The sequence below is a fragment of the Pleurodeles waltl genome, chromosome 6 (genome assembly GCF_031143425.1).
Source record: "Pleurodeles waltl isolate 20211129_DDA chromosome 6, aPleWal1.hap1.20221129, whole genome shotgun sequence".
NCBI classification, from domain to species: Eukaryota; Metazoa; Chordata; class Amphibia; order Caudata; family Salamandridae; genus Pleurodeles; species Pleurodeles waltl.
The window spans coordinates 342,550,770-342,567,071 of record NC_090445.1 but is presented as its reverse complement, the minus strand read 5'-3'; the positions used below and the strand labels follow the sequence as shown (position 1 = coordinate 342,567,071).

General features: G+C 43.7%; 1 protein-coding gene across 1 annotated transcript in view; it reads right to left on the bottom strand.

The window, feature by feature from the left end:
- LOC138301557 (HAUS augmin-like complex subunit 4) overlaps window positions 1–16,302 on the bottom strand; it is a 147,079-nt gene that overhangs the window by 60,246 nt on the left and 70,531 nt on the right. Inside the window, exon 5 of the mRNA XM_069242076.1 lies at window positions 12,661–12,791. Within this exon, the coding sequence (XP_069098177.1) occupies window positions 12,661–12,791 (131 nt within the window). The remainder of the gene's footprint in view (window positions 1–12,660; window positions 12,792–16,302) is intronic.

The window sequence follows — 16,302 nt, the reverse complement described above, 5'->3', positions numbered from 1 at the left end:
TGGTTGTACAATCCCATGCATTCTGGGGGCTCCACAGTGGACCCCCAGTACTGCCATACCAGCCTTCTGAGGTTTTCTAGGCAGCCCCAGCTGCTGCCACCTCACAAACAGGTTTCTGCCCTCCTGTTGCTTGAGCAGATCAAGCCCAGGAAGGCAGAACAAAGCATTTTCTTTAGGAGAGGGGTGTTACACCCTCTCCCTTTGGAAATAGGTGTTACAGGCATAAGATGGGTAGCTTCCCATAGTCTCTGGAAATGCTTTGAAGGGCACAGATGGTGCCCTCCTTGCATAATCCAGTCTACACCGGTTCAGGGACACCCTGTCCTGGTGCGAAACTGGACAAAGGAAAGGGGAGTGACCACTCCCCTATCCATCACTACCCCAGGGGTGGAGCCCAGAGCTCCTCCAGAGTGTCCCTGGGTTTTGCCATCTTGGATTCCAAGGTGATGGGGCACCCTGGGAGCATATGAGTGGCCAGTGCCAGAAAGTGACACCCTGATAGGTGCTTACCTGTGTAGCTGACCAATCCCCCTTTCAGGGCTATTTAGGGTCTCTCTCTTGGTAGTTCTTCAGATTCGGATTGCAAGACTCCAGCAGGAATCCTCTGCATCCTTTACTTCATCTTCTACAGACGGAACCGCAGCTGAACCCTCCAGGAACTCTACAGACAGCAACAAAGAAGCCAGGGTGACTTCTGCAACATTGCATCTTCAGCTCCTGCCAGCAACTGCAACTGTTTTCATGTCGTGCATCCTCAGAGGACTGCCTGTCTTCAGCTGGCACCAGAAGAACCGAAGGAATCTCCTGTGGAGTGACAGAGTCACTTCTCTGCTTCAGCAGGCACCTCTCTGCAGTAATGACCGGAGACGTGGGTCCTCTCTCCAGACGACGAGCACGGATCCAGCAACACAGGTTGTGGACTAAAATGACAGTCCCAAGGCCCAGCTGTCCAACTTTGGTGGAGGTAAGAACTTGCCTCCCCACCCAAGACAGTACCCCGAGAACTGCGTGACTTGCAGTTGCCAAGGCTTGTGTGCAACCTTCCTAGAAGTTCTTCGTGCCCAGCACAGCTTAGGTCCCCAGCACTCCATCCTGCAAGGCACAGCTTCCAGAGTAGTTCTCCGGCGGTGTGGGATCCCTTTGTGTCGTGCTGCGTGGGCCTCCATTTGCACTTTCTTTGTCCCCGTGCTGTGGGGCTCCTGTGCGTGCTACCTGGTCTTCTGAGGGCTCTCTGAGTTGCTGAGAGCCCCCTCTTTCTCCCCCTCCTGGGTAGAGGCCACCAGGTCCCTCCTGGTCCCAGGCAGCACCATTTTCTGCTAACTGCAAGCTTTGTGTGTGCCAAGGCTTGTTGGCAGAGTCCAGCGATGCAAACCAGATTGCAATCATCCATCTGGCGTGGGACACCTTCAGCACCAACCAGGAACACGCATCTGTCTTCTTGGGTGACTTTGTCTTTTCACCAATGGTTCTTCGTTTGCACCTTCATCTGGGTTAGCAGGGGCTCCTGTTCTCCCTGGACTTTTCAGTGCTTCTTGGACTTGGTCCCCCTTCTGCCACAAGTCTTCAGGTCCAGGAATCCATCGTTGGTGTCTTGCAGTCTCTTCTGGTTCTTGCATACTCTTCTATTACGACTTCATGTGTGTTTCAGGAAACTTACTGTGATTTACTCCTGTTTTCCTGGGCTGGGTTCTATTACTTACCTTTGGAGTTTGTTTTCTTACACTCCCAGCGCCCCTCTACACATTACACTTGGCTAGGTGGGAAACCGACTTTCACATTCCACTATTTTAGTATATGGTTTGTGTTCCCCCTAGGCCCATTGCAACTTATTGTGATTTTCACTATTTGCACTGTTTTCTGACTATTTCTACAGCTATTTCTGCATTCTAGTGTGTATATATACTGTGTATATTACTTACCTCCTAAGGGAGTGTAGTCTCTAAGATATTTTTGGCACTGTGTCACTAAATATAAAGTACCTTTATTTTTTAAACACTGAGCATTTTCTTTCATGTGTGTGTAAGCACTGTGTGACTACAGTGGTATTGCAAGAGCGTTGCATGTCTCCTAGATCAGCCTTGGCTGCTCAGCTACAGCTACCCCTAGAAAGCCTAGCTGCTAGACACTGACTACATTTCACTAATAAGGGATAACTGGACCTGGTATAAGGTGTAAGTACCTTTGGTACCCACTACAAACCAGGCCAGCCTCCTACACTCATGACCCACAGTTAAGCCCCTTGTAAAAGGTACCCATGGTACCAAGGGCCCTGTGGCCAGGGAAGGTCCCCAAGGGCTACAGCATGTATTATGGACCCCTCACCACGCACATGCACACTGCCTTGCAGCTTGTGTGTGCTGGTGGGGAGAAAAAAGCAAAGTCAACATAGCACCCCTCTCAGGGTGCCATGCCCACAAACCACTGCCTATGGCATAGGTAAGTCACCCCTCTAGCAGACCTTACAGCCCTAAGGCAGGGTGCACTATACCACAGGTGAGGGACTAGCTGCATGAGCAATATACCCCTACAGTGTCTAAGTTCATTCTTAGACATTGTAAGTGCAGTGCAGCCATATTGAGTATATGGTCTGGGAGGCTGGCATTACGAACTCCACAGCTTCACTGAATACTGGGAAGTTTGATACCAAATTTCTCAGCACAATAAACCCACACTGATGCCAGTGGGGGATTTATTTAAAAATGCACCCAGAGGGCATCTTAGAGATGCCCCTTGTATATTAGTCAAACTGCTAGTGCAGGACTGACCAGTCTTTGCCAGCCTGCCACTTCCAGATGAGTTTCTGACCACATGTGCTCTCTGTGGCCAGAAACAAAGCCTGCGAGACCAGTGACCTCTGCCAAGCTACAGAAAACTATCCTGCATCACAGAGGACCAAGAATTCCTTTAGACAGTGGCCCTGTGCTAAAAGAAACTACAACTAAGGACTCCAGAACCTCCCTGGATCCGGAAGTATTGACAACTCTGCACCCGTCACCCACGGCCCGTGTCTAGGTGGCCCAACTGAATAGAGATGATCCCCAGGCGATTCCGAGCAAGTGCCCACCCTAGGTTGACCTCTCCTGCCCCTCATGACGACACCTGCAGTGTGAATCCAGAGGACCCCTCAGACCGGGAAAGCTGCGGATGAAGATATCCAATGCCTAAAGGTACACTGCACCGCAGCCCCCAGGCCTTGGAGAACCCGACCACTGGTGCAGCAACGTTGAGCAGGTGACCCCCTATTTGTCCAGCCTGTGGTTTTCCCGAACCAAAAACCCTGGTCCCAGCCTGCAGCATCTAAGTAACCCTCGGGGTACCCTTGTAGAAAAACACTGGGAGCCCGATGCTCTGTTTGCACCCTGGACCCGGCCACCCCTGCGCTGCTGAGGCTGTGAGTTCGGTGCCTACTTGTGAACCCCCTAGTGCTCCTCTAAAACCCCCAGGTCTGCCCTTCGAAGACGCAGGTAGAACCTGCCAGCAGATCTGAAACCGGGTGCCCCCAGCCTCCATAGGAGCCCATGTTAAACTTGCCTCAACTTTGATCTCTGCATGACCCGTGTTGCTGGTGGTGGGTCTGGGGTTAACTTGAACCTCAACCTGTGGACTTCCTAACCCCCAGAGACTGGAACTGTAAGTCAAGTACTTACCTGTAAATCGTACTAACTTTTCTTCTCCCCAGGAACTGTTTCTGAAAATTTCACTGTCAGTTTTTAAAAGATTATTGCCATTTATTCATAAACTGTATAACTTACTGATTCCAAACAAAATAATATTGATTCATATGTGAAATACGTATTTATTAACGTACTTACCTGCAACTTGAATCTTGTGGTTCTAGACATAAATTAAGAAATGATATTTTGCTATATAAAAAACATTGTTCTGGAGTTGTCATTGAGTGTGTGCCTCGTCTATTGTCTGTGTGTGTGCAACAAATGCTTTGACTACCCTCTGATAAGCCTAGCTGCTCGACCACACTACAACAAAATAGAGCACTAGAATTGTCTACTTTAGCCTCTGTTAAGCGTCTGGGGAATCCCTGGGCTCTGTGCATACTATATATCACTTTGATATCGTATATACACAGAGCCAGCTTTCTACAATATATAAATATTACAATTTTAGCAATTTGAAATCATGCTCCCTAATGTTTTCCACTCAGATCATATTTTTTTATCAAAAACACAATGGGAAGCCGTGGTTAAAGTCTGTCTCTATATCTTTGATTTCATCGCAGCCTTCATACTTAATGTGGCTTTGACTAAACGCGGATTGCAGCACATTACGCCTTCTTCAGGAAAGCCACGTTCCAGTTACAGCATATGTCTGTTTTTCTATAATAAGAAAAATATTCTGCCGAGTCACAATTTCTTAATATTAGAAACTGAATTGCCTAGTCAAGACCTTCACCAACAACATGCTTGAAGTGTACATCCCCCACCCTATTCAAGGAGGTTTATAGTTGCAATTATTGGTGCCAAGCATTTTTAGATCAGGACTGATCTCATGCAGGTAAGTGCCAAGAAATACTTGCGGGAACAGAGAAGACGGACTGCCCTTGACGGTGATCTTACAAAACTGTGTCGGCCATCATCAAACAGACAATAAATTGTTTCTACGCCGAAAGAGGGAAGCCTATTGGGCCTCGCTCATTGTTGGAATAATTACCCCCCTGTAATAATTTGTATGGAAATAGGAAGCGCAAGGCGGAAATGCCTATTCACATTATCTGAAATAAACAAGAGGAACAGGGGAGGACACAAGGTCTCCTTGTCCATATCCAGCCTGCCTAGAACTACCGTAAAGTATCACTAAACAGCCCACAATCTTGGCAGCCATCTTTCAATCGGCGACTTACTCTGTTGAATACTTAATACCAAATGTCTTGTACTCATAAACAGGAACACTTCAAGAACCTTATATGAGGTATTTACCTGCCTCGTGTACATGCCTGGGACTCCCGATGGATATCTCGGGGCCAAATTGCTATGATGTACAAACACGGTGCTTCATGCCCATAATCAGCACATCTTAAAATATAAAAAGGGCCTACAGAGGAGGACCAGAGACACAGGGCACCAAATCTGCAAATGAATACACTATCTCTAGTCCTTCCGTTCATCTGACAGTATTAAAATCTATGTGTTATAAATGAATAATGGCATTCTCCCACGCAGTCTCGCTATTTAGACCTTGCTCATGGGTATTCTAAGTAAAAATCCCCCAAAACTCCTGTCTCCTCCTTTTTTCCTTTTAGCACTCGAGTCCTCTCCATCCTTATTGGTGTTTCTCTCTAAAATGAACCATCTAATCTCTTCTGGGTCGTGCTTTTGTTGCAGATAATGTTTCACTAACGGGGCATTCAGCTTCATTGTCTTTATAGCCGACTTATGTTCTGTGAATTGGGTGACAAAAGGCCTACCAGTATCACCTACATATCTTAAATTGCATGGACAAACCCGGAGATAGACAATGGTCTTGGTTCTACTGTTGGCGAAACTCCTTAGATACACCATGTATCCATTAAAAGGTAAAAACATCCATCTCGATGGCACTTTCACAAGCCTTGCATGAAGTGCACTTAAACTTTTCAGTGATGGGAGCTCTTTCATCAAATGTAACTGTTTTCTGTAGGGGTGATCGCATTATGTTATCTCTCAAATTGTTAAATTTATGTGCGAACATAGGTTTGAAAAGCTTAAGATGTGGCTCTGAATTGATGTTCAGTATATACCAACTTGAATTTATAATCTGTCGAACTTTTTCATTTAGGTTTGAATGCCTAGTGACACATACCAATTTGGGTGTGTTACGTGGTTCCTGATTAGTAAGTAGATGGTCCTTTTCATAGAATCTGGCTCGATTGTAAGCTTCCTGTATCAGCCTTTTAGGGTAACCTCTAGCTTCAACTTTTTGTTTCACTACTACAGCTCTAATGTCACAATCCTGCAAATTGGTGCCGTTCCTTCGCAACCTCAAGAACTGTCCAGAAGTAACACTTAGTTTTTGGTTGCGTGGGGGGAAACTGCTTAAGTGAAGCAGCTTATTTCTGGCCGTCGCTGATTGTGGCAGTCACTTGTGTAAGAAAACACAAGCAGCCTCGTGGGGGAGGGGGCTGCTGATGGTCGTGCCGTGGGTGTCCCTTTGGGAGGTGCAATGGTGCAGACGGACTCGCACTGCACTCTGCCTCGCACAACAGCGCCGTCAGTTTCCTGCTGGGAGAGCTGCCCCCTCTCCCACTCGCGGCCCTGTCCGTCTTCTGTTCACACCCCGTTTTTCCTCTTTTTTTTTTTTTTAAAGCCCCTAACCCCTATTACCGTCAACCCCTCCACCACCCTCCCCAATGCCCTGAGACTGCAAGGAATGCAGGTTGTCCGATCCCAGAAAGAGCAGGTTTCACATTGCAATCTGCACTCTGGCATCATACATCCTCCAATTCGAGACGCTGCACTGTTGGAGACTCTGCCAGGTTACAGGCTGTGACATAGCACAGTCCCCAGCAGTGACACAGCACAGGCCTCGCAGTATTTTTGCAAAAGGCACATTTTTTTGCCCACCGCAAACATATCACACATTTTGAGGTTTTGGTTTGTAAAAGGCTGCAAAGTCCTGGAGGTTCTGGATACCCTTAACTTTCTGGATGGCTGGAAGCCCAGAAATCGGCACTGACACCTGGAATGGTTGTAAGAGGTTTAACTAAAGGAGGAAAGCAGTCCTCATTTCCTCGTCCTACACAATGTGCTACAGTAGAAAGGGGGTTGGTATGGCGTGGCAGGGTCATAATTCTTCTGCTGCAGTGTTTGCTTTCGCGTGGGAATGGAGAACTGTCAGGTTCCACGTAGAGGTCAACCTCTAGTTGTCCTTCAGTGTTACGGATCAGAATATCTAAAAACTCCACCGGATGACAACTGCTATGTGCAGTAAATTTAAAGTTATGGTCACACTGATTAAGCCAAGCTAAAAATTATCCAAGATCTTCTGATTCACTTGTCAAGATAAAAAAGATATTGTCTATGTAGCGTGACAATTTAGTCACTGATTGTTTTTTCTCAAAAAGTGCCAAGTAGATGTTATCCACAGTGGGCGCACAAGATGCGCCCATACACCTCTTTTTATCTGTTTGTACAGCTGGCCTCCAAATTCAAAAATGTTTTCTTGCAATAGTATGTGGAGGCACTCTAATATGAAGTCTTTTGCAGGATCTGTAAGATGCTCATACATGTACCATTTAACGGCCTCAAGGGCTTCTTTTTGGGAAATATTGCTGTACAAAGCTTCAATATCTAAAGTGACCAAGGTATACCAATCAGGATTGAATGCCCATACTTCGACATTCGCAATCATATGTCTAGTGTCTTTGATATAGGACTCCATCAAAGGAACTATAGGTCTTAGAAAGGAGTCTACATACTTAGAAAAATATTCTGTGATTGAACCAATCGTGGTCACTATGGGTCTAAAGAGAGAATTTTGTACGTTCTATTGTATTTCTGGGACCCCATAGATACTTGCTATTCTGGGATTTGCTACATTGAGAAATTCATGTTCTTTTGCATTTATCTGGCCAGCTTGTAACACCCGGGAAATGATGCCCTTAAATCTGTTTAGTTACGCGCCTTGTGGGATCTAATTGAATTTTCATATAATGGTCTTGGTTGTTTAGCTTATCATGCATTTTGATTATGTACTGTTGTGTTTCCATTATGACAATGCCTCCCCCTTTGTCTCTGCTCTTAATGGTAAGGGACTTTTTTTGTAGGGAAAAACAGATGCTTTCTTCTGCAGCAATTTTTCCCCTTCTCCCCCCCCACCCCCCAAGAAACTAAATGAAATTCAGCTGTATTTTGGCTAATTTCTCGGTCATCTCCAGGGCAATCCACAAACCCTGGGCACCTTTAGAATCCCCAGGATGTTAGAAGGAAAAAAAAAAAAGACACTAATTCGGCGTGGATACCTAATGTGGACAGAATGGTATGGGGGCCTAAGCGCTAACTACCCCAAATTGCAAAAAGAAATAGGCTTAGCACAGGGGAAAAGGCCTAGCAGCAAAGGGCTAAAGTGTCACGTTGTCTTAATATCCGCATCTCTGCTGCTGAGGTCGAGGTGCAAACCAAAGTAATGAGAAGATGCTAACTTCTCATTGCTGGTTACTACCCTTTCCACAATGTTACAGTCAAATTATTCAGAGTATGTAACCATGTTTTTCACGCAAGGAGGTACTCCATATTTTTTTGTTTGATGCTGCTTTGAATACATTAGTTTTTGTGGGTTCTTAAACACACAGAATACTCATACTGATCTCACTCCTGTACTTTTAGGTCGCAGACGTTTAGGGGACATTCATAAAGCTGATCTAGGAATGCATTATGCCCATTGTTTGTCATTGGCTTTGTTTTTTGCCGAAACCTTCCTGACCTAAGGGGTCCTTTTCATCACCTACCTGCTTACTGCGGCAACTCTTCTATGAGAGCAGGGGGATTCATGTTTACGATTACACGCTCATGTAGTAACCAGATGTCTATTTTGCTGAGGTACGATATTACAGCTTGTATATTCTATCTCACTGATGGGGCATTGTTGACTTTGCAATTGTTGTACTTTCACTGTGTGTAATAAACATTTTTTTTTAAAAGATTGAGAAAAAGAAAGGTGATAAGAAATGACAATGCTATCAGTTGGTAATTCGCAACCCTTCTTAAGGCAGCTTAAAGAGCAAAGGAAGAGGAAACTTGGTATTCACTGAAATGTTACCAAAAAACTAAAGAAACAAAACAAAAAAAAGTAAAAACAAAAGGAGTATTTGTAGCTGTCTGGGACCAGTAGAAGGACACTGGCCACAGGAAGTTGCACTTGGGTCATACTTTACGGCAGGAACAGAAGCCTGAAGCCCAGGAAGAAGCCTGATGGCAGGAGGAGACGCTGACCAATAGGAACCATGGAAATGAGAGTGACATGGGAGCCAACAAATGGTAAGTAAAGGTAAGTAATGGTAAGGCTCTAAGTGGCTTTTAATATATTTCTTTACAAACGGTTAAACAAGCACAGTGCAAGCGTCTTGCAGATGAACCCTAAAAATGTACATCAGATCCTGAGTAATTTACGTTCAAACCATATGCTCACTGGAAACAAAGATTTGCAAGTTGACCTTTCACCAGAAGAGAGGCTGAGTAGAGCTCCAGGATTCCTGTTGTCTGTTACTAGGTGGTACAAAATCTGGCAGTTGGAGCCTCTGCAGAGAATTTTAGTCTGAAGCCTCTCCACCTGAATGGCTGGACATTACATCATATACCGAGGAGGAAGGGCCAAGTGTAGTCTATAAATGTTTGTTCTTGGTTTTCAATGTTAGTTGCTTTATTGAAAAACTGCTATGTTAAACATTGACTTTGAGGGGTTCCCAGCTTGATGTCAGAAGATGATTTAAACATATGAATCTATACAAAATCTAATGTTGCAGAAGGAAATGTTAGTAATTGTGGTCCTAATTGACTTGAAAACTTCACCTTCCCATAAATGCTGCCTACTTAGCGCCATTCCCCTCACTTTCTTTACAGGTTCATTAAAGGTGTTGTCAATCACTCGGCTCTACAGTAGTGTCAAAGTTTAAAAAAATGTTGGCCTCTCTTCAAATGAAAAAAGGAAATCATAATTAATGTCAATATAATCTGTAAATAAGAAATCATGTTTTTTTTCCGTCTTTGTTGTTAAAGTGATCTTTGATCGCAGCATGGGTGAATCTAGTCAATATTTAAAACTATCAATGAAGATCCCATGGAGAACAAACACAAACAGAAATTTATCAAAATGTCAATAAAAGTCTAGTCCTGCCAGCAAGCGCATTTCATATCCTTTTTTATAGGGTTAGCAGAGTACTACTTCTAAGTTATAGAACCATTTTTGTAAGATATTACACACAACATGCTTATTGATGGCAACTGAATGTGTGTATGCTCTGGCGCTATTATGATACAATTTGAGATTTGCAGAAAAAGAAGAATGAGAATCAAATATGTTTGGTGAACCCATTCTGAAATGGTTGAAGCCATTGTGGAAGGGTCACCTAAAAGGAAAAGGCTGGATGACTTTTATAAAGACAAGGCCAGTCAATGAACCGTTGAGTGATGCGAGCATGATTAAGGTTTTGTAAATAGTACAGAAAAAGTCTGAAAGAAAGCAGTTTAGTTAGGATGCATGAAGATCTTAATAGTTTAAGTGCCATCAATTGGTTTATCACAAATGATTACTGGTTCCTGGCCTTGGACAAGGAGCTTTAAAAGCATGTGAGGCCTTGCATAATGCGGGCAATCAGTAGTAATTTGCTCAAAATAGTATAAGCACATTGCAGAACAGTCAATTGTTTGTCTTATCCATAACAGACAATTGCATTACAGAAGCAAAAGCTGTATTGCACCTTGAGTGAAAGGTCTACGTATGCTCTGGTAATGATTGATATTTATTACCACACAAGTTACCAGGAAGTTTCATGTTCTGCTGATAGAAAGATTTCCAGAAGAGATACAGGCATAATAAACAATATTGGAGATAAAATATTTGAAAGATAGTACCACTGAGTATCATATCTCCCACCACCCGGATACCTTGGTACAAGAATATCAAGGACAGACTTTCGGGTAGAAAAATATCAAAAGGGTAAGGACATATAGAGAAGTACAGATTCACTATTCCCAACTCCACATCTATGTACCTTGAAGATATATGTCTTCGTTAGGTACATATACGTTGAGTTAAGTATAGAAAATCTATACTTACCTGTTGATATTTTGCTCTTGAGATTGTGTTCCATCAATATTCTAGGTTTGATATTTTAGGTGAATACCCATTTGAAATCACTGAATGGGTTACTAAAATGCTGTGAGATCAATCACTGTAGAACTTCTCTGAATCAACAGAGTTGGTGTATTAGTTTTAGGTTGTCTAGATTACCAAAAGCTGAAACAATATAGGGGGTCATTTTGACCCTGGCGGTCCGAGACCGCCAGGGCTAAAAGGACGGAAGCACCGCCAACAGGCTGGCGGTGCTTCCAGCCCTATTACGACCGCGGCGGAAGCGCCGCGGTCGCACCGCCGGGGCCGGCGGTTTCCCGCCGTTTTAGCCCCGGCGGTGATAATCCGCCCGGGCAGCGCTGCAAGCAGCGCTGCCCTGGGGATTAAGACACCCCTACCGCCAGCCTGTTTCTGGCAGTTTGCACCGCCAGGAAGAGGCTGGCGGTAAGGGGTGTCCTGGGGCACCTGGGGGCCCCGGCAGTGCCCATGCCACTGGCATGGGAAGTGCAGGGGCCCCCTAACAGGGCCCCGGCCAGCTTTTCACTGTCTGCATAGCAGACAGTAAAAAGCGCGACGGGTGCAACTGCACCCGTCGCACGGCCGCAACACCGCTGGCTCCATTAGGAGCCGGCTCCTATGTTGCGGCCTCATCCCCGCTGGGCCGGCGGGCGCAAACTTGGTTTTGCGCCCGCCGGCCCAGCGGGGATGTCGTAATGGGGGCCGCGTGAGTGCGGCCGCATTGGCGGCCGCACGGCGGTTACCGCCTGGCGGGCGGCGGCAGCCGCCCACCAAGGTCGTAATGACCCCCATAGTGAGCTATTATTCTACTCTTCATTCACCACAGTTATGTACCTGCTTGCACTGACGGGGGAGGGTTGATGTGCAGAAGTGCAATTTCATGCTCGGATACATACCTAGTCAGATGTAAAGAAGGGTTCAGTGGTCCTGCATGAATATGATGAAGTGTGAAGAACAGATGATTACTTATTTGGCTCATGGCAGTAACCAAAAGGTTGCAGATAAGAGTTTTGATATGGCTACTAGATAAGGCTTAAAAGTTCGAGTTTGATGGAAAGGTGAATGTCTCTGACTTGGGAATTTAGAAGGATATTGTGCGAACTAGAAAGCAAAATCTGGCAAGTCCACATAGGTGGGGTACTCCAACAGTATCTTGATGGCTTTAGATAAATTCGTCATGATGATGGTGATTTTAGGGATAGATTAGCTGACCACGAGGAGGCATTTAACAGTAGCACTCAGATGATGTGCAAACAGTGCATATTTGATTCAGAATGTTTTATATTTGCACACAGTTGTATGACTACCTTATCCAGACCCCAGGAGAAATGTACAGCTCTCTTCATTATGCTCTTTGTGTTGTGTCATTCTATTCACAGTCTTAGGGGAGTATGGGTTGGATGTATTCTAGCACTGTGTTGTGTGAAACCCTTTAAATCAATTGATTCACTGAACCCTCCTGAAAGCCATGAAGCTGGCAGACTCTCACAAGCTTCTGGAGGTTATTACAGTATAAAGTTAATCTTAGTTCACAACTCATTGAGTGTTCATACTTTCTCCACTATTTATCAGAAATCTTTATGCTAAGAAAACTGATATGATCTGTTGCTATTAGTTTATGGCATTCTAAAAGACCAGAGTTCTGGTTAAGTCAAATGACTACAATTGAATAATAAAGTGTTTCAAGACCCCCTGAACTGCAGACAATGTTTAAAATTAATATTGTTCCAATCTGAGAAACACAGTTGGAAACAAACGATACAGCCCGGTCTAGACGACTTTTGCCAGATTTGCATTTAATTTCTGAGTGGTTAACATGGCTTACTGAAAAAAGCAGGTTATTTTGCCAGACAAACTTACCGGATCTTAATGGAAAAAGCGTCACATTTCTTATTCCAATAATCAACGTTCCAGCGGTTGGCATCTGCTTGGGCTGAGAGTCGAAACTTTGTTGCCATCGTCTGCAGCAAGGAGAGGCACCGAAGCAGGACCTGAGCAAGATAATGGACGAAATAAGAGATCAAAACCATGTAGGAGATTTAAAAGCTCCTGTACCACCTCTATAAAATTAAAGATCTTATAGAGTCTCTTCAGAGAGCAAAATCGACTAAAATTAGTAAGAAAACACACCATGGCTTAGATATGTCCGGAATGCGGCCCAATGTATGAACAGTTCTTTATTCTAGTTACTTGAAGATTACACATACCAGCATGCATGCACCAAGAGGTGTAAGATGTCCTTAGTGCTCAGCTGCTTCTTCTCTACGTCTGCATCCAACATTTTATAGCTACATTTTCCATGCAAAAAGTTTGCTATAAAATACTGCTATGTTCCAACAGTAGAATACACTATACACCCAGCAAAGTATGTAGGATAAGACAATACTGCTTCTGAGGCCTGTTAAGCTTTCATGCACTTCAAGAGCCAAAACTAACCAATATTGTTAGCATCAACTAACAACTCAGTTACTTGTAATTGTATTTATATAGCGCTTACTACCCCTGACAAGGCGTCAAAGCACTTTTTGTGAGCAGCACGCTACTCCAGAACCCAATAAGGATTAGTGGTAGATTAGTGTAGGGAAATATAAGTTCATTTGAGCAGTGGACATGCATGTCTGTTAGTTGGATTGAATAGGATAATGGAGGGATAGAGGGGGAAGAGTTTGGAAAGAGTTATTTGAGAGATCACAGTGGTAAAATGAGGCTTAGGATAAATAAAACGGATAGATGGAGGGGTGAAGAGTCTATAGAAAGGGATTGAGGAGGTCACAGAAGTAAAATGAGGTTTGCAATGAGTCAAAGGAATGATACATGAGGGAATAATTTAGAAAAGGTTGTTTGGGAGATCACAGTAGTTAAATGAGGTATGGGTGAGCCAGGAGGGAAGTCTAGAAAGGGTTATTTTGTAGACCGTAGCAGTAGAATGAGGTTTGGGATGAGCGTAAGTATAGGATATATTGAGAGAGGTATAAGGTGAGAAAGTAGTGAATTGGAGAGAATGAGAGTTTTTTTTCTCTCTTTTCTACAGTAGGAGTAAAGTATCAAGTATATAGATAACATGACTACATAGAAAGGGTATATATGTGTAAGGAAGATAATATACTGAGGTTTAAAGCTGTATTGTATAAACTCAGTCTTTCAAGTGTTGCTGTACTCAAAGCAAATTTATGACTGTATTTTTATGTCTTTTTTAATTTTACCTTTTCCTCAATATTTCAATAGTGAAGCACTTGTAGATAAAGTAGTTATAATATTTACTTACTGTGATAAATAAAACCAAAACCCATAAACATCTACTCAAACAACTTATATAAAAACAATGCAATGACCTATAAACATGTTAAACATAGAATATATATGTTTAACCGTAACTAATATATACATTTGTTGAGCAGACCTAAAGAATAGCTATATATTTTGATAACCATAGTTATTATACAGATTTGTACAATGAAATACATATATCTAGATACATACATATAGTCAAATCATGAATGTTTACATACACATCGATATGCTGTAATTAGTGTTTTAATATGGTGGCTACATAGGAAACAGACAACTCTTGAGTAGTCTTCGGAAGATAAGATAGTTATCCGTGGATCTTATATTTAGGGGTAATGAATTGCATAGTTTGGCTGCTTGAACAGAGCACAAGAAGGATGCAGGTAAAAAAACTGCTGGGTTTCTAAGTGCAAATAGGTTGTGTACCTGGGGGCAATCAATGGAAAAGTTCTTATGTTTTGAAGAATCTGGTGCCTCCTGAATAGGACTACAACCTATAGAGGCCCATACATCAATTCCCACCAAACGTGGACATGTCAGATTTCCGCCTTCTGGGCGATTGTGTCTTGATCCAAATTTTTTAAAAACTGGGGATGGGAAGCTCTTGTAGAAAACAAAACCTGGCAACTGACTTTCTCCCTACCTTCCAAAACCTTTCCAGTAGGTTAGAATACCTGCAAGATGGGTAGAGGACCCCCCCAATTGCTCAATATGCTACCTTATGTATGGATCACAATTCATATTTGGACATAAAAAAACACAGCATGAATTCATTAGAATACACTCCTGAACTCACCTTACCAACTTCAACACCTCTGTATAGGTTACAAAGCAATTTCAGCCACCACATAAAACTGCCCCCCGATAGACTGGGACCAGGGTAGGGAGGCAGGAAATATCAAACATCTCTAGGGAGAAACCCCAGAAGCTCAAAAATTCTAGTGTGCTGCAGAACGGATATCCACTACTAAGACTACAAGTTTCAAACAATGCTGTGACTGAAGAAAATAGATGTCGGTCACAGATCCACCCAAGGTGTTTCTCAAGTGTTTGGGCTTGGGACGTGACTCAAAGTCATGCTCCAGGAGTGCAAAGAGAAGCTGTAATTGGCCGAACATAAGAAGTCTTTTACATCCTTGCAAAAGTCCTCCTGAAGGTACTGGGCACAGACTTATTCTCACTCCCGAGGCCATTCCGTGAGAGGTCAACCTCGCAGTCCAGCAAGCCTAAATCAAAGTACAAGTGGAAGCATAAAAAACACATTGCAGACTCAACCCCATCACTCCATATAGGTCAATTTGGTCTGTTTGTTGGGTTGCTAAACAAATGCCCTCTGGGACCTGGGATATTGCCAGTGAAGATCTCAGTGCCTCTCTAGATTAAATAATTCACGATGGTCATGACACAGCCAAATATGTAATTGGTGCATGCCTAGATACTACTGACTGCTTCAGAATGGTGGTTGTACCAGTGTTGTGCTCCACCACCATGCGCAGATACGTTCCAAAGGTTTTTCTGGAGCCACACAAACCTCTCTCATGGATTATGCTATTTGATATTTTAATTGTTTCTGTTGAAAAACTGATTCTGCCCTGGACGGTTTTAAGGCAGTAGAGCCTGGGCATGCTCCCGCTATCTTTTGATGCCTGCCAAACACTTTCCAGATCAGATCAGAAAATTCAGAGGACATTCCAGAGGGCTAGCATGTAAACAGCGACAGTCACCTCATGCCCTACAGTTATCACTCCGGTTCTTTTAAAGCTGGGGACTTGGGTCTGGTAGGCAAACACAGCCCAGCAAGGGCACCAGTCCTCCTAGTCCCCTTCACCTGTAGCAGCAGTCACGAAACCGATTTAGTTTTGCCTTTAGCAGTGCACACCCATCCAGTGACTGCATGATTCAGTATTTCCTCTGAAAGTGGCGATCCATAACGTCAGACAGAAGGGTGATATAAATTGTTCAGGATGGCAATGCCCTACCCTTTCTTTTTGATCCTCTTCTCCTCCACATCAGATGGGTTGTTGGTGCAGCACCTCTCCAGTCTGTTAGAGGACGTGCAACTGTATATCCCAAAAAGTGCTTTTAAGTGTTTCAGCCTCAGAAACAGCAGAGATCTGTTACTATCACCATTTCCTTTTGCTAAAAAAGGTTGGAGACCTATGGCCTACATTGGATCTTCGATCTCGGAATGACAGGCTGGTGAAGGACAAATTC